We start from the raw sequence: 24,067 nt of genomic DNA on the forward strand, positions 1-24,067 counted from the left end.
GGGGTATAGGGGTGCTGTCGGTGGATGAGTGGCGGGTGTGGGTGTACTTCACACAAAGGAGCGATGTTTTGCGTCTGTGCATGTGCAGACGCAGGGAGCATACGGCCATGATGAACAGGGTGCACACTGGGCACACGCACATAGGATTGCGGGTGGGGGGCATGGAGGGGCGTGCGGCTGGGCATTCTCATGCAAATCGTCCGGTGCCGTGGGTGGGGGGGATTTGGGCAGCGGACATCACCATTTGTCAGATGCCCACCCACTTCCTCCCGACGGTGCATATCTAAGTGACCTGAGAGTCGCTTATATATACGTTCACCTTCACCATCCAATGGTCTGCTGCCATTAAATGATGGGGGGGAATGGATGTTTATATTGGCAGCCAGTACACCCACACTGGCAGACCTAGCATTACCAGCCTTGCAAATAAACCAGAATAGCCCCACTGTATGTATACAACAAGTAACAGCATTACTAGTGACATACTGTATTAACCCGTGACTTTCTGTGTTGTGTGTTTCTTATCTCCATGACATCTCCCCCTTCCTACTGCTGCTGCCGCTGCTGCATGGGGTTGGTAAAGTAGTGAATTCAATTGTCAGGGGAACTTCCAGCAGCAGCACACCTCCAGTGATGCGTCCCCGCCCCGGGCGCTGCTGGCTCTGATCCTCCCCTGCCAGGGATTAGGTGGTTGCTGCTGATGATGACAGGGGATGGAGAGGGGCGAGCTCATTGACTGGCCGATACAAAGGATAGGGGGAGCCAAGGACCGGGGCTGCTGCAGGGGGTGGCTTCTGGGGAAGGAGCAGCAGAGACGGAGCGGGGCAGCAGCAGCTGCAAAGAAGGCGGAGAGAGCCGGGGTAGCCGAGGTGGGAGAGCGCCGGTGCAGCCAGAGGCTCAGCCGGGAGGAAAAGTCCGGCTACTGGAGGGACTGCGGGGCTGCTGCACGGCGCTATGGGTCCCTGAGCCCTGCCATGGAGAAGAAGGCTGGGGAGGATGACTGCGAGGACTCGGGAGCAGAGACCGGAGGGTAGGTACTTGTGTGAGACACCGGTATCCTAACAATACTCCGGTCTTATGTGTAGTGGTCACCTCCTCCTCCTCCCCCACCGCAGCCTAGCACTGGGTCCCGCAACTCCGCCATCTGCGGTCAGCGGTGCAGTCAGTGACACCGGGTCTGCCGTGCAATAGTAGCTGGAGGGGGAATCAAGTTCTCTGACATTCCCATGTCTGTATAAGCTGAGCAGTCAGTACATGTGTGATGCCGCCACTCTGCTCTGACCAGTACAAAAAGTACTGTACACCTTCACTATCACTAGCATCCTAAAGTGTGTGTAATTATATACTTTTTATCAAATTTTACATAAATATATTACCACATACTATTTTATGTTTTCAGTGTTAAAATAACAATTATCATATCTGACTATTGTATTTTGGGGTTTATTTTTGTAACCTCTTTATTGTGCAAATTTTTCTGACTCCTCAAGTGCCAGATGTATCAAGCTACAAAAATAAATAAAGTGGAGATCCTGTAACATGGCAGTTAGGAGCTGGTTGTTTATCACTTTCTATTTGATCACTTTTTTTTAAGCTTAAGTAATTTACCAACAGAAGACCAATGCTGCTTAAACAATGGTAATCCTATAACTGGGTAATAATAAATACTTACTAGAGCTTCTGCACAAGTATTCCAGAATACTCGTTATGTTCCCACATAATTTTTTTCCTAGATCTGCAATCAAAACCACTTTGAATTCTCATTTATAGGCTTTGCTGATAGATAAAAGCTGATTGGTTAGTGACTTATTTGTCTCCATTTTATCTCTTTCCATTCTTTGATAAATTTCCCCTTAATCACTATTTACTAACAAATATGTTGGCCTTGTTTAACAATTAGACATCGCAAGGAGCAGGAAGCATAGCTAGCTTCCATTCGTCTCTATGGGCATGATGTAATGGCGTCCAAGTTGGCCATGCGGGATGCCACCCAAGCTTTTTTTTTTTTTTAAGGGCATGGTTTTTCCTTGTAAATAATTGCACCTTTACAACAACATCTGAGATCGTCCGGCGATCTCGGACTTTATAATCCGTCCCATATCACGTAAGTGAGGGGTGGCCAAACTGATCCTCAAGATCTACGAACAGGTCATGTTTTCCGGACCACCTGTGGATCTGTACAATATGTCGGTTAGGAACGAATGCACCACGTGTTTGAAAATGTGGCAGTTAGTAATGACTACACCTGTGCACCAGATAATTGGTCTGGAAAACATGAACCGTTGGTAGATCTCGAGAGCCGGTTTGGCCTTCCCTGACTTTAGCCATTTAGAAATGGCAAAAGTGATACGCTGGCAATGGGGACCCAGTAACGGCCTCTCTGGCTTTATTGAATTCTTCCAGGCACTGCCAGGTTCTTTATATTTGGTGGTAAAGGTATATGTAATTGCACAAATGAACCTTAACTAAAGAAGCCTTTTTTTTCACAAATTGGGAGAAACCAACTCCATATCAATACCAACCTGAACCAATATGTATAAAGTGAAGCTAAACCATGGGATAATGTATGAATAAAACATCTGTTAAAAGACCTTTAACCATTGGTAAAAACAGAAACTTGTGACAGGTCCAATATATTAAACAGATAAAAGTACAATGCTATTAAAAACATCAAATGACATAAACAGAATAATACACAGGGAACAGGGGGTGACCCCATAACTTCCTCTTACCCTTTATTGGTGGTGCTGTGGGCTATGCTGTTGAAGCATGTTAATAGTCCGGGGCAAATAGCATGGCACCACCACAGATGGCTTATGGAAGATCCACCCAGATGTGACAGGTCCCCTTACGTTTCCATCTTGACTTCTGGACAGTCTGGATAATAAAATATCCTTCCGTACCTAAAGGTCTTTTAACAGGTATTTTATTTATACATGATCGCAAGGTGTAGCGCTACTTTATTCATATTGGTCCATGATAGCCAAATGCCTGCCAGGTGAAAGTGTAATGCGGGGAGGCTGTGACTGTGAGTGAGGAAATCAACGGGCCTCACCAGAGAAGTAATGTTACATTCTAATGGAATATTTGTTAGTCCTATTTAATACTTTGCTTAGTATAGCAGTAATACTATTATCTTTGAATGTTACAATGACTGCAGTTTGCTCCAAAAAAGCTCTAAGCTACACACTCTTCTCTCCTCGTGGTCAATAAGTAAAAAAAAAATAAACAAATGTGTATTCAGTGCTTTGCGTTTCTGGTGGGGGTATGGTATAGAGTTCCGACAGTCGGGATCCCGACAGTCATTAGCCCGACGCCGGGATCCTGACAGCATGGGGAGCGCAACAAAGCCCCTTGCGGGCTCGCCACGCTGCGAGCACGGTGGCTCGATACACTCGCCACCTATTCTATTCTCCCTCCTATGGGGGTCGTGGACCCCCACGAGGGAAAATAGCGGGTGCCCGTCGGGCAACTGTCTGTCGGCGTTTTGACAGTTGGGATCCCGACGTCGGGTAAATGACTGTCGGGACCACGTCCGGCACCCTCTGGTGGTACACGGTAGCAGGACCTTTTTAATTGTTTGGGCTAATATAAATTAGTATAACTAGTTGCAGAAACAGGAAAAAAATGGCGAAAATCTTTCTGAAATTAACAAAATAAGCATCAGTACACTTACATAATTACAGCAGCTCCCTCACACTGGATATTTATTTATTAACAGTTTCTTATATAGCGCACATATATTCCGCAGCGCTTTACAGAGAATATTTGAACATTCACATCAGTCCCTGCCCCAGTGGAGCTTACAATCTATATTCCCTACCACATGTACACACACACAGACATTCAAGGTTAATTTGTTGGAAGCCAATTAACCTACCAGCATATTTTTGGATTGTGGGAGGAAACCGGAGTACCCAGAGGAAACCCACGCAAGTACGGGGGGGGAATATACAAACTTCGCACAGTTAGAGCCATGGTGGAAATCAAACCCATGACCTCAGTGCTGTGAGGCAGTAATGCTAACCATTACACTGTCTGGGATATCAACCTGTAACAAGAAGATGAGATCCTGAAAGTACCAGAACTATTCTCCTACAAATCACTGTGTGCATCTAAGCTTAAAGTTACTTAAGGAACTTTTAAAGGTACTTGTTTCCTAGCACGGCCACAATCGTATGGATCGTGTACCTTTAAGTTAAGGTACACGATCCATACGATGGACCCGATTTCCTTTGAAATCAGGTCCATTTGGCCGGCTAGGACAAAATATCGGGGGCATCGCGTCGGTCGGGACCGTTAACAATGGTCCCGACGCGACCGACGCGATGCCCCCGATTTCCCCATAGGCTTCAATGTTAAAAAATATTTTAACATTGAAATCGTGTCGGGAAAGGTAAAATATCGGGGGCATCGCGTCGGTCGGGACCATTAACAATGGTCCCGACGCGATGCCCCCGATTTTTCCATAGGCTTCAATGTTAAAATATTTTTTAACATTAAAATAGTGAAAAAATGTGAAATGGGCCAATATGACCCATTTCACATTATAGATGTCCCCGTCGTCACCCCACGATAGACGCCAACCCGAAGCGTGGCGAGCGGCGGCGGTGCGCGTCCTCCGACCTTTTCATTCCCCTACTATCCACGTCGGCGTGGAGTTGAGAATAGAATAGTGTGGCGAGCGCACCGAGCCCGAAGCGTGGCGAGCGGACGCGTATAACTTCACAGGTATACGCGTCCCCTCGCGGGGCTCGCCACGCTTCGGGCTCGGTGGCTCGCTGCGCTCGCCACACTATTCTATTCTCAACTCCACGCCGACGTGGATAGTAGGGGAATGAAAAGGTTGGAGGACGCGCACCGCCGCCCCTCGCGGGCTCGCTGCGCTCGCCACGCTTCGGGTTGGCGTCTATCGTGGGGTGGGGTGTACACCGTTAAATTTGGGGGGGTTGGGAATATTTTACATTGAATCCAATGTAAAATCGGGTCCCAGGGACCCGATTTACATTTCATTAAAAAAAAAAATCAGGTCCAAGGTCGGTCGCGTCGATCGCATCGCATGCGACCAAATCGCATGCGATGCGATCGACCCGATTTTTCCGACACGACCACCCCGATGTAAATCGGTGTGGCCGTGCTAGGAAACAAGTACCCTTTTAAACAACTCAGCCTATTGTTTTACTTTTTTTTTTTTTTTTTCTTCTACTACATATCTCCCACCTGTAATATGTGCATTTTCCTATACCCTTGGGCCAGGTACATTAGGAGGATGATGTGTTCCTGGCCATTCCAATTGGCTGACAAAGTACAATGCTGCATTCAGGGACATGACCTCGTACACCATAACTTCTGGCTGGTCATAAACCATGGCCAACTAAAAGATACCATGTACGATTGTGGGAGAGAGCATTCCGGCATACACACTGTATGATCCCACTGATATGATTTTCCAACTTGGCCAGAAATAACATATCCTGCTGAGATCGTCCTGATGTGTTCCCGGCCTTAGGTGTGTAAATTAACTAAAGACTCATCTAACGTCCATAAACTACTAGACTAGAGTTTACATAAAATACACAAATTAGAACCTATTACACATTTGTGTTTAAAATAGTGTGTAAATGTATACAGGTCTGTGCATCGGACCCAAAAGAGAACAACTTGAAAGACAAATACAGGGGGCCAGATGTATCAAGCTTCATAATGTGATAATGTGGAGAGTGAGAAACAACCAATCAGCTCCATTCTGTCATTTTTTCCAAACCCAGCCTGTAACATGGCAGTTAGGCACTGATTGGCTATCACTCTCCACTTTATCACTTTTTGAAGCTTGATACACCTGGCCCAGGGAGATTTACAGACAATACAATGCACAATGACACAAATATAAACTTCCTTACCAGACATTGCTGAACAATGTCAGGATTACTTAAACTATATTTGCAAATTGTTCGAAGCACTATAAGGTTGACCGTTTTTTTATTCTGACCATATTAATATGAGTACATAAGCTTGTGTAATGCAGTTTGGATGTGCTGAGGTACTGTGCATCTATTCAGCTGTCACTGGTGACAATGGATGATTGATAGTCTGGTGTTATTGGCTTTGCGTTGCTCTGTCCTATTGTGTGAGTAACATAAATCTGTTTATTTGAATATTATTACAAGTCAGCATTGTTAATCTGTCTCCAACTGTCACATACTGTATGGCTGCCGTAGCCATGGGTCTTTCATAATGTTACCACAGCACTGAGTTCCCTGTGGTAATAATCCCTATTGCCTATATGCACAGGAAACAAGAGAAAGCAAAGCTTATTGCTACATTCATGTAAAACACAACAATGCTGTCTTATCCAGATCATAGCAAGGGGTTAGCCGCTGCAAAGACTTTCACCTGACTAGACATTATATCCTCCGTTCAGTGGCAGCAGCCTTTTCGTGTTGTAGTATGTGCCACCCCTACTGCTCCACAGAGTTCCCCGCAGCCAGCTAGCCTCAGTCTATTTTGTAGCCATCGATTAATCGGTCATTTGCCATTTTATGACTGATGTAGAATAATTTTGCAATGGAACCAGATAATTTTCCACCATTTGAATACCTGATGGTTCCTTTTTTAATTACGTACTACAATTGGAGAAGCCAATCCCAACAAGGGGCTAGTAGATAAAATGGTACTCTTTACTTAGAACGGCGCCCACGATTTTGATCGTGGGCATCGTTAGTAAAAAATCTCGGGCATTGAATGCACTAAAAAATCGGGTGCGATGCGACCGACGAGATGCCCGCGATTTCCCATAGGGAACAATGTTAAATGTCTCAATTGACCCAATTTTCCTGTTCAATGCCTCAATTGACCCGATTTTTCCATAGGAAACAATGTTAAATGGGCCACAGAGGCCAAATAGGCACCCTGAAGTGTATAATGGCCACCCGAATTGTTAACGCCACCCCACGATCAACGTCAACCCGAAGCGTAGCGAGCCCGCGAGGGGCGGCGGTACGCGTCCTACGACCTTTTCATACCCCCACTATCCACGTCGGCGTGGAGTTGAGAATAGAAAGTGTGGCGAGCGCAGCGAGGGGATGCGGACAGCTGTGAAGCCCGCGAGGGGACGCGGATACCTGTAAAGGTATCCGCGTTCCCTCGCGGGGCTCGCTGCGCTCGCCACGCTTCGGGCTCGCTGCGCTCGCCACACTTTCTATTCTCAACTCCACGCGGACGTGGATAGTGGGGGTATGAAAAGGTCGTAGGACGCGTACCGCCGCCCCTCGCGGGCTCGCTGCGCTCGCCACGCTTCGGGTTGACGTTGATCGTGGGGCGGCGTTAACAATTCGGGTGGCTTTTATACACTTCAGGGTGCCTATTTGGCCTCTGTGGGCCATTTAACATTGTTTCCTATGGAAAAATCGGGTCAATTGAGGCATTGAACAGGAAAATCGGGTCAATTGAGACATTTAACATTGTTCCCTATGGGAAATCTCGGTCATCTCGTCGGTCGCATCGCACCCGATTTTTTAGTGCATTCAATGCCCGAGATGGCCATGATGGGCGCCCTTCTAAGTAAAGAGTACCGATAAAATTCTAAAATTCCATCAGGGAAGCTGGGGCCTTATTGTGTATATACTTTATGTAGTCACTTTTTGTTTTCCCTGTCATTTGGACAAAGGGATGCATGTTAGATCCTAATGGGCCTCAGATCCCTGTGTCTTTCAACATGTTTTGCAGAATACTCCAGGGAAAAAAAATAATTGTTGCATTCTTCTGTTTTGGATCTCTAAAGTAGCCTCTTGCGTGTCTATGGGGGCTGACAGGTAGCAGACGCCATCTTCAGATTACGTTGGCCATTGTAGCTTATTGTAGGCTGCACTCCACAAAGATCCTCCCGCCAACAAATACACAGTCGCCATTCAGCGCAAGTAGCGTGTCTGGCCCTGCATGTGTGTTTTTTTTTTTTTTATACTTGCTGCAATATATAAAAAAAAGATATAATTAATAAATGGCCCCTATGTGAGGTTTGTCTGGTCATATGGGGTGGGATGTACTAAACAAAAAAAACGTTTTTACCATGTTTTCAAATTCACTAAAACCCCTACCCAACTGGGCTTCGGTGTATGGGGGTTGCGCCAGCTCTAGCTGGCATAATCCCATAGAAGTCTATGGGGTTCTCTTCGCATTGTTGCTGTGTGAGGGATATGACATGGATCCCTCCCATCATTCCCCATGGCCGCCAGCTACTCTGCACATGCAATGTTGGACTTCCCATCTAGAAATGAGGAAGTCCAGTCACCTGCTGCAGCTCTTATCGGGAGAGCTGCCCTTTGCGTTGCTCACCGCATATGATAGTACATATGCGATGGTGGCGGGATGTACCGCTGCTGCTTGGTACGTCCCGCCATTGTCCCTTCACCAAAACCCTCTAGTGGGGAACTGAAAACTAAATCCACTTAGAGAACCTTACCAGCCTCCGTGCAAAGGTGGACAAGAAGACCATTTAGGCCACATGGTCCTTTTGACTTGGGCAATTGAGGGATGGTGTGCAGGTATTGGGCCCTTTGTGGCACAGTGGCTAATGGCTTTAGTGAGTAACCGAACATCTGTGTCTCTAGTGCATGACTTTTACATGTGATCCCGTGTACCACACATTTGGGTCTCACTTTATGACATTCTGCGGAGCAACTGGAAGTCTAGATTATTATGTATGAGAAATATAAACCTGTGGCTGCTCATGGAACAATCCTAATGGTAGTACAATTGATATGGTCGAATAATAAACACAACCAATATTATACATACAGTATTTTTGTGTGTTTTTAAAGGAACCTGGAGGTACTCCTGTAGGCCCTGGTGCAATGCCCTGACATAAATCACTCTTATCATACTGTGAGAGTACAGCAGCCAATAAACACTACTTAGTGCCTTGTTTATTTATTGACCAGCCATGCTCTGCTTGTAGGGATTTACTAATTACTGCTAAGGGACATGAATGCAGGAGTGATGGATGGTGCAGTCTGCCGGCTGCATATAGGATATCTCCCTGTGACTTAAAACACATGCACAATGTTACATAGACAACGAGATGTTAGGAGAGGTAACACTGTGCGTTCTTTTTATCACAAACATTAGCGAACTCTGAGCAGGGATAGACTGAGACAGGCCGGGACCACCCTGGTTGTTAATGACAGTGTTTGGGGTTTCCCATGGAGGGCACAGTAAAGTGTGATACTATGTAATCCAGCATGACAGATGTACACAGACTGCATATGAGTGATCTTCTAAATATAGAGTTCCTATAACAAGGCAGCTGTAAAGCTGTCCACACACAAGTATTACTGCTTAATGCATGTGTGGTCTGCAAGTCATTGCCAAAGAATGATCCAGTTGACTGTGATGTAGAGTGTGGCTCATTAATACCCCTTTTCCACTAGCGGAAACGTGCAATCTCCATCCCAGGTAGTTGCCTGGGTTGGACCCAGAACGCTGCCGGGAACAGGGGCAGTGCAGCGAACACTGGTAATCAATGTATCCCAGGTCCCGTTCACTGCAATGTAAAAGTGGCCACTTGGAGATGCTCTCCTCTCCCAGCACTGCCCCGGCCCGCCTCCCGATGACGTCACCTGTCCGGCTTTATGCTGGGTCGGGCGGCTAGTGTGAAAACGCTTGCAAGCAGGGTCGTACCTGGGTATAAAATCCTGGGTGCGACCCAGCATTCAAGTGAAAAAAGGGTATAAGTAATGTAATAAGACCTTTCACGTGTGTATATTGTTCTGTTTCATTCTTATTCCCCACCAGGCCAGAGCTGGTAGACCTATGCTTCCCCTCATGGCCGTTGCACTGCGCCACATATCAGTCATAAGCTGTGTACACACGGGGGCGATAGGGGCTGCAATCGCTGGGAATATGGTCGCTGCCGACCATATTGCCAGTGATGGGAGTGTGCCCCGGCGATAAATCGCCGGGTGCGCGCTCCCGTTTTCAGCCCCATTCTTATCGCTGGTCGCAGGAGCTTGCCCTCTCCCCCCTCCTCACATGCAGGCTGCTGGGGCTGGGAGCTTGTAGCGCTATTTGCCGGTCGGCGGGCCAATCAGCATCCGCCCAGTCTTTTCAAATTTAGCAGCGCTTCCTGCCACCTGGCAAATAGTGGATCCTATGAAATAGGCTTATTGTGTTGTCTTTAATGGGAAATAAAATCTTTGAAGAATGGAATAAAAAGCTCTTGCGTGTAAAATTTCCAAATGGGCAGGTTTACAAAAGTAGCCGAGTTACCCATAGCAACCAAATTTTAGCTATCATTTTCTAGGAAGTACCAGATAAATGGCAGAATCTGCTTGGTTGCAAGGAGCAAACCCTCTAATAGTGTAAACCAGCAATTAGAGTTGTCAAACCTTCAGTACACATCTCCTCTGATTAACACATTATATATATATATATATATATATATATATATATATATATATATATATATATATATATATATATATAATCTAGAGAAATAAAGACGGGCGCTTCATAGTGCATAAATGTCGTTTTTTTTGAAAATTTATTCAGACATATAAAAACATGAAACATAGGAATGGGTAAACGTACCAACGGTGGCGGTTCTTAATCACCGCGGTCAAACAGCTTATGAGTGGTGCATGCAAGCACCCACAGACTGGAGCCGGTTACCATCCGTTCCCGGACATACAGCAAAACAGCAAGTGGTGGTGTTCTCCTGTGCTAGGCCACGCCCCTAGCACAGGAGAACGAGGGGCGTGGCCTAGCACAGGAGAACACCACCACTTGCTGTTTTGCTGTATGTCCGGGAACGGATGGTAACCGGCTCCAGTCTGTGGGTGCTTGCATGCACCACTCATAAGCTGTTTGACCGCGGTGATTAAGAACCGCCACCGTTGGTACGTTTACCCATTCCTATGTTTCATGTTTTTATATGTCTGAATAAATTTTCAAAAAAAACGACATTTATGCACTATGAAGCGCCCGTCTTTATTTCTCTAGAAATCTCTTACCTGCTGGATACAGGTTCATTTGCCCCATGAGAGACGGAGCAGCTGGGACCAATATCCTAAGTGCCTTTACAGACTATCCTAATTGAAGGATTGGACGATTTGTTGGACACTGCAAGGTTTTTCTGGACTTATTATTACAGCGCATTGTTCTTTTTCTTTTGCATATATATATATATATATATATATATATATATATATATATATATATATATATATATATATATATATATATATATATATACAGCCTTCTGAATGATGTAAAACAGTGGCTTTTTCCCTTTGTCCAATGGGAATATGTATGAGGAGTCCATGTGGTTGTCAGTAGAAGAACTGAACGTTTGATCTAATTTGACCTTGGAGCATGTTTGATCGAAGGGTGATTTGATGTTGAAACGGGTGTGGATCATTCGATCACCAGCATGTTGGTCGACAGTCATTAGGTCTACATGAGTCTAGGTCGACAGGGTGAAAAGATCGACATGGGGTTTTGCACTTTTTTTTTTTCTGTCCGGAATGACGACTCAGACACTGAAACGTAGGTGCCGCGTCCCCTCGCATGGCTCGCTACGCTTGGCACACTATTTTATTCTCTCACCCTGCCTTAGGGCATGAAATACCACCTGTCGGCTCCAAAAAAATATAAAAAAACCCATGTTGACCTAATGACCCTGTAGACCTAACCCATGTCGACCTAATGGTTTTGACTGTCGACCAACATGCTGCTGACTCAATGACCGTATCCCGTTGAAACCGGCTGGTCCCTGACTAGGCTTAATTTTTGCTGTCATTTGACCCTCTATATCACTAATTGCTCTGTATAATCACTATGGGGTATATTCAATAGATGCCGGATCCATTCCGAAATTCTTTTGACGGAATGGATCCGTCATCCATTTTTGAATGCAGCTGCCAAATCCGGATTTGGCTGCTGATTGATGCTCACCCGGCCGGAGCGGGTGAGCGCGGCAGCGGGAACCAGGACGGGGCCAGATGAGCTGCTCTCATCTGCCCCGCAGCGGGACAGGTGAGTGCAGCGGGTGGGTATGGAAGGTAGCGGGAGGGTACGGGTGGCGGTGGACAGGAGGACAGCGCGCTGCTGCTCACCCAGCGCCGTCCTCCCTGTCTCAATCTTTCAATGTTGGATTGAGATTGACGGAAACATGGCCAAAACCTTTCAGTTTTGTCTGTTTTCAATTCACCTGGTTTTTGGAAGGTCGGAAAATTCTGACCTGCCGGGATAAAAACAGCTAACACTGAATAGATCAGAGATCCTTCCGATCTATTACTGACAGAAACTGCCTTCTTTTCGGCAAGACGGCATTTTCAACATCAATTGAATATACCCAATAGCTTCTAGATTAGAGCAAACATTTTGCGTAGTTTCAGTTTTAAGCCATTCCTTATTATTTTGGATCGCATGAGACAATTTTTTTCTGAAAGAGAGCAGACTTCTAAATCTATCTGTCTTCTTCCTTTTTTTTTTATATATATTATTTATGTTTAGAAGATTGGCTGAAGATCCTCTGTTTTACATAGTTTCAGGCTGAGACCAATGCAGGTGGATAATGTTTAAAAAATTAAATAAAATACATCGCTGATGAGATCACATTTCAGAGATTAGACCTTTAGCGACCTCGGCTCCTGCTTTTTGAAAGGTGAAAATGTAAAGGTAAAAAAATATAGATCTCACTATCTCTCTATCTCAAATGGTCATTGAGGGGTAGATTTATTAAGCTTGGTGAAGTGATAGTGTCTATTTTTTTATTTTATTTTTTCCCCACCGGCCATCAGCTCCTACCTGTCATTTTTCAAACCAAGCCTGTAACTTCACAGTTAGGAGCTGATTCGCTGGTGATAAAAACCAAAAACTTTATCACTTCGCCGAGCTTTAAAAATCTGCTCCTGAATCTCACAGTAAATTGCTTGTGCTTTGTAAGCAGAGATTTTTTTCCCTGCAGTCTGTATGGTTGGTAGAGAAAACCACCAGGTAAATACTGTCACCTACAGTGAGAACTAGCAGGGGCAGCTTCTCCTTGAGAGCAGGAAAATCTATACAGGATGGGAAAGTTGTGAACGGACTCCTGCATATGCTAATACAAACTACAATCCGCTCCAGAGATAAAATATATTTTGATGCAGAGCAGACATCCCATACTCTGTCCTAAAGGCAAACTAACTAACTGCAGGTTTTTGTAATATCCATGCTTTAGCACTGATGGTTAATTCAAAATAATTGAGGTACTATTTAAATCACCTATGTTCAAACTTAGAGATCACTAAAACCTGAACTGTTAAGGTGCGTTCACATGGCCGGTACATCGCTGGTCTGTCGGGCAGAGTGTACCAGCGATCTGTTGTACATGGACATAAAACTTCTATGGTGTAGCACAGTGGTTCTCAACCCCGGTCCTCAAAGTTGAGTGCTAGGTTCGTTCGCCCGGCATGGATGTTTTACATAAACATCCATTTGCATACCAGGAGGAACCTACCGACGACCATTGAAAGATGTGGTGCGTGCACGCATATATAAAGTGACTCTCAGGTCACTTATATATGCGTGCACATTGGGTAGGAAGTAGGTGGGCAGCTGAAATCGAGTAATGTCAGCTGCCCATCCCTGGCGTCCACATCTCCCGGCGATTTCCATGGGAATGCCAAGTGTATTCATGGAAGTGCCAATGAAACGCTGGGCTTTCCCATGGACACAACTACCTGACGCCCCCTGCCCGCTATCTTAAGTGCATGCACCCGGGGAACAGTCTGTTTTCCGTGGCCGTATGCACCCGGCGTCTGCACATGCTCAGAAATGGGGTATGCAAAGGGATTAGAATAACCCCCATTGTCTGTGAGCTGTCCACACCCATTCTAAATAAACCTTTCCAAAACTGTATATAATAAAAAATATTTGTTAAACTCCTACACTGCAAGTGTGTGTTCAAGCTTTAACATGCTGTTGTGCCTCTGGCATCGCCGCACAGGTTTGTGTTGCGCCTCTGGCAGTGCCGCACTGGTTTGTGTTGTGCCTCTGGCAGCGCCGCACTGGTTTGTGTTGTGCCTCTGGCAGCGCCGCACTGGTTTGTGTTGTGCCTCTGGCAGCGCCGCACTGGTTTGTGTTGTGCCTCTGGCAGCGCCGCACTGGTTTGTGTTGTGCCTCTGGCAGCGCCGCACCGGTTTGTGTTGTGCCTCTGGCAGCGCCGCACTGGTTTGTGTTGTGCCTCTGGCAGCGCCGCACCGGTTTGTGTTGTGCCTCTGGCAGCGCCGCACTGGTTTGTGTTGTGCCTCTGGCAGCGCCGCACCGGTTTGTGTTGTGCCTCTGGCAGCGCCGCACTGGTGGGTGTTGCGTCTCCGAATTTTAAGCCACTATTGTAGCATTCACCGTTTGCCATATGGTGCTAATCAAAAGTTAGCACAAGTGCTGTAATTTGTGAGGCGTCCACACGTATATGTGCGGACAGAGGTATTTAGTTACTAGCATATGCTATAATCTGTTATATACAATGGAACACATACATTAATATACAGTATAAATGTTTTCCAGTTTATTGAAGAGCGGTATATAAAACTCTTGATTTCCTTTAAAGAAAAATAGTTTATATTTTTTTTTTCTTAATACAGTAAAACAAATACATATGTACAGTGTATTTATACCAGATATTTTAGATGGAAAAAATTGTCTTGTTTAACCCTTTGAATGCCCACATCTGTGAGATGTGCAAAATGCCAGCGTCGCTCACATTTGTTATATAAATTCAAATTAAATAAAAAAAATAAAATGACATTTCCTATATAAGGTAAACCCTACAGGTCATTAGGATGAATACAAATGTTTGCTTGCCAATTTTCACACCTATTTTGCCAAATTCTCTTGGCACTCAAAGGGTTAAAAAACTCAACCACTATGTTGCTGTTTTCATTTCATCGCACACTACTTCATTCATTCATTCATCTTGTGTAAAGAGAGAGTGAATTCTAGCCATGATTCAGTGACCATGCTTAATTTAAATGCGAAGTCCCTTATTCTGCATTCACTATAAAATGCTCAAGCTGCCACATGTCCTTCAACTGGTGAAACCTGCAGGCAGATTACTGGACGAAAATAGTGTCCAAATAATGAGGGAATGCTCTAAGTCCAGCGACAAAGAGGTACAAATAAGCCAATTAGCTTCCATCGCTCAGCATTGCACATTCAGCTTCCAGGAAAACACATGGTAGATTTATTATCACTTAAAGAGTGATCTCATTCAGTGGAAAATAGAGAGCTGGTTATTGTCTTATACTTCTACTGTTTTCCATTTGCTCAGCAAAAGGATCGCTATATTTGCATGTATAACTTCTATTTATATGGTGCTATTTGTGTATGTAGATGGAAATTTAACTTGCCACGAGCATCTGTGGCTGCGATCTTGCTGCCTAATTCAGCATGGATCGCTAATCAACCTGACTAACAGGAAGGCTGCGTTTGGGGGTGGAAACCCGCTATTTTCTGGGAGTGACAGAAAAAACACAGCCGTGCCCAGGCGTTTTTTGAGGAGGGTCTCTGACGACAGCGCTGACCACTTCCAGCCCGTCTCTGTTGCAAGTCTCTTCAGTGTTTCAGGAATTGCAAATGGATTTGGGAATGGATTACGATTAGCTATACATTCACAATTAGTCATTTTGCAAGTCTCTTCAGTGTTTCAGGAATTGCAAATGGATTTGGGAATGGATTACGATTAGATATACATTCACAATTAGTCATTTTGCATCGGGCGTCTTTTCTTTCAGACTGGACAGTGGCTTTCTCCCTGCATTCTGCTGTGAATTCTCTGATTAACAATCCAGGTTTAATAAGGCCTTGAGGGGGTTATTCAATCCCAATCGACTACGTGGTGTTATCGAGATCCTCTTCTTTTCCGACAGTCTTATTGCTTTCGCCTAATTCCTTTTTCCAACTGTCAAATACATCTCACCAGTTTTTGGTTTTCGTTTCTCTCGACTGTTGAAATGTCTTTTCAACTTTTTTATGTTTATTTTTTTTTAAGTCATGGTTATGACAATTTGAACTAGACAATTTTTTCTGTCGGTAGCAGTCTACGTACCTCAAAATTTGATTTATTTAGATTCTCCAACGTCTCCACAGTCCTGCCCCGGATCATGGTTTTGGTGCTGGTCCCCCCACAGCTGATATTACATCTCCGTAGTTAGACAAAATGGCACCAAACCATACAAAGCAGGGATTTATATAGAAACTGTCGAGGTGGGATAGGGATCCCTATTTTTCACCACATTGTTGACACGAGGCATTACGACCGCTTTCAACTGTGAATAGGCAGAACACTTGACTATCGAATTAAGACTCAATAGGCAAGCAAAACAAAAGCAAGTCGACAGTTTGTCAGTTTACAACTGGGGTTCATCTTCCATAATGGAAGCGTGTAGCACAATAACAGAAAATAAACCCCAAATACTGTCTTGTTATAAAGTACAATAATCGCAGGCATAACAGTATGAAACCCTGTGTGGTAATTCCAAAACCTTTGTTGACTCAGAACACCATAGGAATCCATAAGTTAAGGCCCATACAGACACAAAGATCCTATGCCCACGACTATGAAAGATTCCATTCATTTTACCCCCTTGCAACGATTTTGAGCGATTATCCATGGTCGTTAATCGTTTAACATCGTTTGGTATCGTACACATTTTTAGCATTAAACGATGGACGATAAACGACGATGCGCGTCCCCGCAGGTCGGTCATCATGTCTGTCATCGCCCTTGCATGCAGGTCAATTCGTCTATCATCGTTTACATCGTACAGTGCCGAAGACGGCAAACGATGAAAAACGACGGACAACGAGCGACGGGAAGCGATGTAGCCACTCCCAGGAACCTCCCAGGCGCCATTTCGCTGCTGATGGCATCAGGAGAACCAGCGTGCGTAGCAGGACACGGCAGGGGTGGATTCTCCAATAAATTGGTGAGTTTATTCGTGTGGTGGTGAGGGTAGGGTGGCGGCTGCTATGTAGTAGAGCTGAGCGCTTCATGTTTGTAGTTATTTATGTTGTGGGGGTGGGTGGTTTGGCCTTGTGTGGTGGGATGCTGAATGGGTGCCTGGCTAGCCCTGGAGATAAACAAACCCATATCCAATGCCTGGTGCATTTTGTGAGTGCAGTGCCTGGTGCAAAGTGTTGCTGCCTACCTGGTGAATTCTATGCATGTAGTGCCTGGTGCAAAGTGCTTCCGCCTGCCTGGTGCATTTTGTGAGTGCTGTGCCTGGTGCAAAGTGTTGCTGCCTACCTGGTGAATTCTATGCATGTAGTGCCTGGTGCAAAGTGCTTCCGCCTGCCTGGTGCATTTTGTGAGTGCTGTGCCTGGTGCAGTGTTGCTGCCTACCTGGTGAATTCTATGCATGTAGTGCCTGGTGCAAAGTGCTTCCGCCTGCCTGGTGCATTTTGTGAGTGCTGTGCCTGGTGCAAAGTGTTGCTGCCTACCTGGTGAATTCTATGCATGTAGTGCCTGGTGCAAAGTGCTTCCGCCTGCCTGGTGCATTTTGTGAGTGCTGTGCCTGGTGCAAAGTGTTGCTGCCTACCTGGTGAATTCTATGCATGTAGTGCCTGGTGCAAAGTGCTTCCGCCTGCCTGGTGCATTTTGTGAGTGCTGTGCCTGGTGCAAAGTGTTGCTGCCTACCTGGTGAATTCTATGCATGTAGTGCCTGGTGCAAAGTGCTTCCGCCTGCCTGGTGCATTTTGTGAGTGCTGTGCCTGGTGCAAAGTGTTGCTGCCTACCTGGTGAATTCTATGCATGTAGTGCCTGGTGCAAAGTGCTTCCGCCTGCCTGGTGCATTTTGTGAGTGCTGTGCCTGGTGCAAAGTGTTGCTGCCTACCTGGTGAATTCTATGCATGTAGTGCCTGGTGCAAAGTGCTTCCGCCTGCCTGGTGCATTTTGTGAGTGCTGTGCCTGGTGCAAAGTGTTGCTGCCTACCTGGTGAATTCTATGCATGTAGTGCCTGGTGCAAAGTGCTTCCGCCTGCCTGGTGCATTTTGTGAGTGCTGTGCCTGGTGCAAAGTGTTGCTGCCTACCTGGTGAATTCTATGCATGTAGTGCCTGGTGCAAAGTGCTTCCGCCTGCCTGGTGCATTTTGTGAGTGCTGTGCCTGGTGCAAAGTGTTGCTGCCTACCTGGTGAATTCTATGCATGTAGTGCCTGGTGCAAAGTGCTTCCGCCTGCCTGGTGCATTTTAAAATATTTTAAAAATATTGTATATTGAATCCTTTTGTCATTTACAGACATGTCAGCTGAAATCACTGAACAAGACCACTGGACTGGATTCCTGGAACTGTATCAGTCCCATGAATGTCTGTGGAAAATAACCTCCAAAGACTATGCAAACAAGGACAAAAAAGCGAAGGCATACCAGCAGCTCATTGAGTACTGTAAAGTCCGTAAAAGTCAAGCGGATTTGAAATGGGTCAAAAAGAAGATCCAAAATTTCAGAACAGTGTTTTTAAAGGAACACAAGAGAGTGAAGGAGTCACAGCATTCGGGAGCAGGGGCGGATGAAGTCAGAAAGCCCACGTTGTGGTACTACAATCTTCTCCTGTTCACCCTTGAGGATGAGCCCAGGACTCAATCTCATTGCTCGATGATGGGGGATATGCCACCGGTAGTTGTCGAGAATCAAGATGAGGTGGTAAGTATATGTACAAAGGACAAACATCATTCAAGATTTTTTTTACAACTATACACTCCATCTGTTGTTAAATGCACATGACGATAAGCACTTTTTGGCTATTTAAAAAAAAAAAAAAGATGCAGTGCATGCTGGCATGTGTAGTTCAACAATTTTTGGAGTGTCATGGTTATTCGGCTCAATACCATTTAGAAAGTTTGTGTAATTTATTTTTGTATACCTTTATTATAGCCAGCACCAGGGAGCGACCATGATGTCTCCATCAGCGAGCCTACAGATGTCGATTTAGTTGACGCAGAGCCATCTCCTCCGCAACCAAGTCGCCCACCACCGCCAAGAAGACGTCGGGTTACTGCACAGAGTACGAGCTCTGCACCATTGTCTGCCGAGCAATTTCTGAGGCGTGCAGAACAGGTTCTTCAGAAGCCCCCAGATGAACATGAAAATTTTGGAATGAACATCGCATCTGAACTGCAGTCGTTGGATCCGTTCCAACGTCTTCGTTTTAAAAGCATTGTATACGATGCGCTAATATGTGCTCAAAATGGTAAATTACCAGAGAGCCCCATATTACCATCGCAGACATTGCATTGGCCACCTCTCCCACCACCAACCAATCCACATTATCCGTCATATCCACCTACACCGAATACTTGTACACAAAACCCAAACAACCAATTTGCCTTGAGTGATCACTCCCCAACATCATCACCTACCTATAGTTCCTCAAGTAGCACCTGCTCCGCTTGGATGAGTGCCCATGCCACTCTGCAAGGTGATGAGCCTGGTTTGTTGCAAATGTAAAATTACAGTTGCTGTTGCAAGCATTTTTCTAAAAAAAATCAGTTCATGCGGTTGCACTTTCTTCGTTGATGTTGGGGAATGGAACATATCACCTTACCTGTGGCATTCCACTGTATGTGGGCCATTGGGCCAGATGTATTAAGCCTGGCAAAGAGATAAACTGGAGTTTATGTGGAAGGAGATACCGCATCAGCCAATCGGCTGTGTTTGAAATATGGCAGTTGGGAGTTGATTGGCTGGTGCGTTATCTCCTTGCAATTTAACTCCAGTTTATCTCTTTGCCAGGCTTAATACATCGGCCCCATTGTACTCAACAAACACATGTTTGCACTTTGTTAAATATTATTTTCCATTGGTTGGGAAATGTTTTATCTCATGACAATTTATTGTCAATTCTTTGCTATTTTATGAGAGTTATTTAATAATTGTATATGTAAAAATTTAAATTTTTACATAAAGTTTTTTACTGAAAACAATTGTATTTTCTTATACAAGATGAGCAGGTGAGTGGATGGTGTGAGGGGAGAGAGCTAGTGGATGGGGCTATTTACCTGGGTTGGTATCCCTATTATGAAAACATCAACAGCGGGGCACACAAGGGACAATGGACAAGCTCCATACCTGTTCACAACCCATGGTTGGTATTCAGAGGGTGAACGATTGCTTCCTCCTTGCTGTCGCCACTCCCCAGTTAAATAAACAATGACCCCGCCCTATACGCATTTTCAAAAGCAGGGGTCAATATCCCGTCAACGGCATAATGCCTGCTGGGATCCCTACTGTTGGACCCATATATGACACCTATTTGAGAGTTGTACATGTCATGGAAAATAAAAGAATACATTACAAAACAAATGGGAACACATTCAGTTTTGAACAAACAACAATATAATTTGAAGTTAAAACATGGTACTTTAAACGTTGTATGATACATTTGTAATATAATCATATCACACGACATCATTTTGCCAGGACACTGCACCCTCCCCATTAAAGTAAGCAGTATACTGCTCCCTGATTCTTTTTGCCTCAGTGGTAGACACACCAGTAGCCCCTGAACGTTGGAGTTCAGTGAACCCCACTGCTGGTGTAGGGGTTTGTGGCTGAAGTGGTTCGGGAGGTTCAGTATGGGATGGGTGGTGGTGGGCCATTTTCTTTGTGCGCAGTAGATTATGAAGGGCACAGCACGCCAAGACCACCCAGTTAATCTTGTCCATGCGCAGATTTATCGCTGTGTGGAATACTCGAAAGCGATTACTCAGAATCCCAAAGGCGTTCTCAACTGTCCTGCGCGCTCGCGATAGTCTGTAATTAAAAATTCTTCTTTCCTGAGTTAGCCCCCTTTTGGCATAGGACTTCATCACATGTTTGTGTAAGGCAAAGGCCTCGTCAGCAACAAATACAAAGTCCATACCATTTGTACACTGAGAGGATGTGGGCAGATGGAGGCTATCAGAAATAAGGCTGCGGTAAAATAGGGTGTCCTTAAAGGAACCACCATCCGAGGCACGACCATTCTTTCCCACGTCCACGTAGAGGAACCTGTAATTGGCATCCACAATGGCCATCATAACAATACTAAAGTATCCCTTGTAATTATAATACAAGGACCCAGAATTGTGTGGAGGAATTATCTCCACGTGTTTCCCGTCGACAGCTCCGCCACAATTCGGAAAGTTCCACTTGTCGCGGAAATCTGCTGCGACCTTGAGCCACTCTTCCTCTGAGGACGGTAACTGCAAAAGAACAAGAGTATATGAGAAGGGGAACGAAATAACACCAGGTAATTGCACTACAATCAACACCGGGCAGGCTAAAACAACAGTTGCACCAGGGAAATGCATTATAGAAAGCACCAGGCACGCTAAAAACATAGTTGCACCAGGGAAATGCAGTATAGAAAGCACCAGGCAGCAAAAACAACAGTTGCACCAGGGAAATGCATTATAGAAAGCACCAGGCAGGCTAAAAGATAGTTGCACCAGGGAAATGCAGTATAGAAAGCACCAGGCAGCAAAAACAACAGTTGCACCAGGGAAATGCATTACAGAAAGCACCAGGCAGGCTAAAAACATAGTTGCACCAGGGAAATGCAGTATAGAAAGCACCAGGCAGCAAAAACAACAGTTGCACCAGGGAAATGCATTACAGAAAGCACCAGGCAGGCTAAAAACATAGTTGCACCAGGGAAATGCATTATAGAAAGCACCAGGCACGCTAAAAACATAGTTGCACCAGGGAAATGCAGTATAGAAAGCACCAGGCAGCAAAAACAACACTTGCACCAGGGAAATGCATTACAGAAAGCACCAGGCAGGCTAAAAACATAGTTGCACCAGGGAAATGCAGTATAGAAAGCACCAGGCAGCAAAAACAACACTTGCACCAGGGAAATGCATTACAGAAAGCACCAGGCAGGCTAAAAACATAGTTGCACCAGGGAAATGCAGTATAGAAAGCACCAGGCAGCAAAAACAACAGTTGCACCAGGGAAATGCATTACAGAAAGCACCAGGCAGGCTAAAAGATAGTTGCACCAGGGAAATGCAGTATAGAAAGCACCAGGCAGCAAAAACAACAGTTGCACCAGGGAAATGCAGTATAGAAAGCACCAGGCAGCAAAAACAACAGTTGCACCAGGGAAATGCATTACAGAAAGCACCAGGCAGGCTAAAAGATAGTTGCACCAGGGAAATGCAGTATAGAAAGCACCAGGCAGCAAAAACAACAGTTGCACCAGGGAAATGCATTATAGAAAGCACCAGGCAGGCTAAAAACATAGTTGCACCAGGGAAATGCAGTATAGAAAGCACCAGGTAGGCTAAACAACACTAGCACCAACACTCTGCCTAAACACTGTGGATTCACATTACACTGGTTGGCAAAAATAACTGCAGTATATGGGGGTTTAAATATGCAAATATACTATCATTGCAGCTGCAACCACATGGAGGGAAAACACATTTTGCACATTGCTGGAGGAGTAATCCATAACGGATGCAATAATTTCAAAATTCTAGATTAGTTAAAAAATAGGTACTTGTTTCCTAGAACGGCCACAACGATTTAGATCGTTGTGGTCGTAAGATAAAAAATCGGATCGATCGCATCGCATGCGATTTGGTCGCATACGATGCGACCGATCCGATCTGCCGATTTTTCACCCGATTTTTTTTTTTTTTACACCAGATTTGTTTAAATTGCCCCCCCAAATGTTAATAAGTGTGCTAGACCCCACGATAGACGTGAACCCGAAGCGTGGCGAGCGCAGCGAGCCCGCGAGGGGCGGCGGTGCGCGTCCTCCGACCTTTTCATTCCCCTACTATCCACTAGGGCGTGGAGTGAGAATATAATAGTGTGGCGAGCGCAGCGAGCCACCGAGCCCGAAGCGTGGCGAGCGCAGCGAGCCCCGCGAGGGGACGCGTCTAACTTCACAGGTATACGCGTCCCCTCGCGGGGCTCGCTGCGCTCGCCACGCTTCGGGCTCGGTGGCTCGCTGCGCTCGCCACACTATTATATTCTCACTCCACGCCCTAGTGGATAGTAGGGAAATGAAAAGGTCGGAGGACGCGCACCGCCGCCCCTCGCGGGCTCGCTGCGCTCGCCACGCTTCGGGTTCACGTCTATCGTGGGGTCATGGCGGGCACATAAAAAATGTGAAATGGGTCATATTGGCCCATTTCACCTTTTTTATCATTTTTCCCTATGTGAGATGGACTTAATCAAGTCCATCTCATCTTGTGCCATTATAATGGCACAAGACCGACCGATTTCAATGTTAAAAGATTTTTTAACATTGAAGTCTATGGAAAAATCGGGTCAATCGGTCGGTCGCATCGCGGCCGATTTTAATTGGTCGCGACCGACCGATTGACCCGATTTCTGTCAATCAAATGGAAAAAATTGTAAAAAATCGGCCACATCGTGAGGATCGTGTCCCTTAATTAAGAGCCACGATCACTCACGATTGTGGCCGTTCTAGGAAACAAGTACCAAAAAATAATATTTCAAAATCTACAAACAAAACATACAAAATAAGTAAATTATTATTACCTTGAAGTACTGCTCACGGAGGACACTGTAGATAGCCTTGCATGTCTCTAGTATAATGAGACCAAGAGACTGTGGGGAAATGACCGCTCCAAACTTCATATCCTGTAAGGACCTGCCGGTCGCCAGGAATCGCAGAGTGGCGATCAGTCTCTCCTCCGCAGGAATTGCCTTGCGCATCCTTGTATCCTGCTTCTGGATATGAGGCCTAACCAGTTTCAACAACTCCGTGAACGTGGCATCATCCATGCGGAGAAAATTTCTGAAATCGTCAGGACAGTCCTCGTGGATCTCAGAAAGCAGAACCATGTGAGAGAGCGAATCTCTCTTCTGGAGCCACTTCTTTGACCAGCAAGAACGAAACCTTTTACGTTTCTTCAATCTCTCCTTGTCCACTAACAAAGCGACTCCAACATACGCTGCCATCACTTTGTACCGATAAGGAACCATTGCAGAAAGAAACACAAAAGATAGCACTGCGAAAGCGTTCAGCAGGAATAATCCTCACAGAACTAGCACAGAGCATCAAATGCAGAG

The 24,067-nt window shown here is 45.4% G+C and overlaps 2 protein-coding genes across 4 annotated transcripts in view; both read left to right on the top strand.

Moving 5' to 3' along the window:
• The first annotated feature begins 598 nt into the window (after positions 1–598).
• FAM124A (family with sequence similarity 124 member A) overlaps positions 599–24,067 on the top strand; it is a 70,261-nt gene continuing 46,792 nt past the window's right edge. The window contains exon 1 of one of the 3 annotated variants that reach the window (XM_083169705.1): positions 599–1,030. In XM_083169705.1, coding sequence (XP_083025831.1) covers positions 714–1,030 — 317 coding nt within the window. In that variant the 5' untranslated portion in view covers positions 599–713. The remainder of the gene's footprint in view (positions 1,031–24,067) is intronic. The other 2 variants (XM_083169704.1, XM_083169703.1) reach the window with 2 other exon arrangements.
• Positions 18,150–19,886, top strand: LOC146057892 (uncharacterized). The gene is made up of 2 exons (XM_083169702.1): positions 18,150–18,676; positions 18,908–19,886. The coding sequence occupies exons 1-2, from the start codon at positions 18,275–18,277 to the stop codon at positions 19,478–19,480; spliced, it is 975 nt and encodes a 324-aa protein (XP_083025828.1). The 5' UTR covers positions 18,150–18,274; the 3' UTR covers positions 19,481–19,886.

The sequence above is a fragment of the Crinia signifera genome, chromosome 2 (genome assembly GCF_055691185.1).
Source record: "Crinia signifera chromosome 2, ASM5569118v1, whole genome shotgun sequence".
Lineage (NCBI taxonomy): Eukaryota > Metazoa > Chordata > Amphibia > Anura > Myobatrachidae > Crinia > Crinia signifera.

What these genes read in the sequence shown, in the direction of transcription:
- LOC146057892 (XM_083169702.1), top strand. Translation starts at nt 18,275, where the DNA reads ATGTCAGCTGAAATCACTGAACAAGACCACTGGACTGGATTCCTGGAA. An exon ending in TCGAGAATCAAGATGAGGTG is followed by an intron (nt 18,677 to 18,907) that starts GTAAGTATATGT and finishes CCTTTATTATAG; the next exon opens with CCAGCACCAGGGAGCGACCA.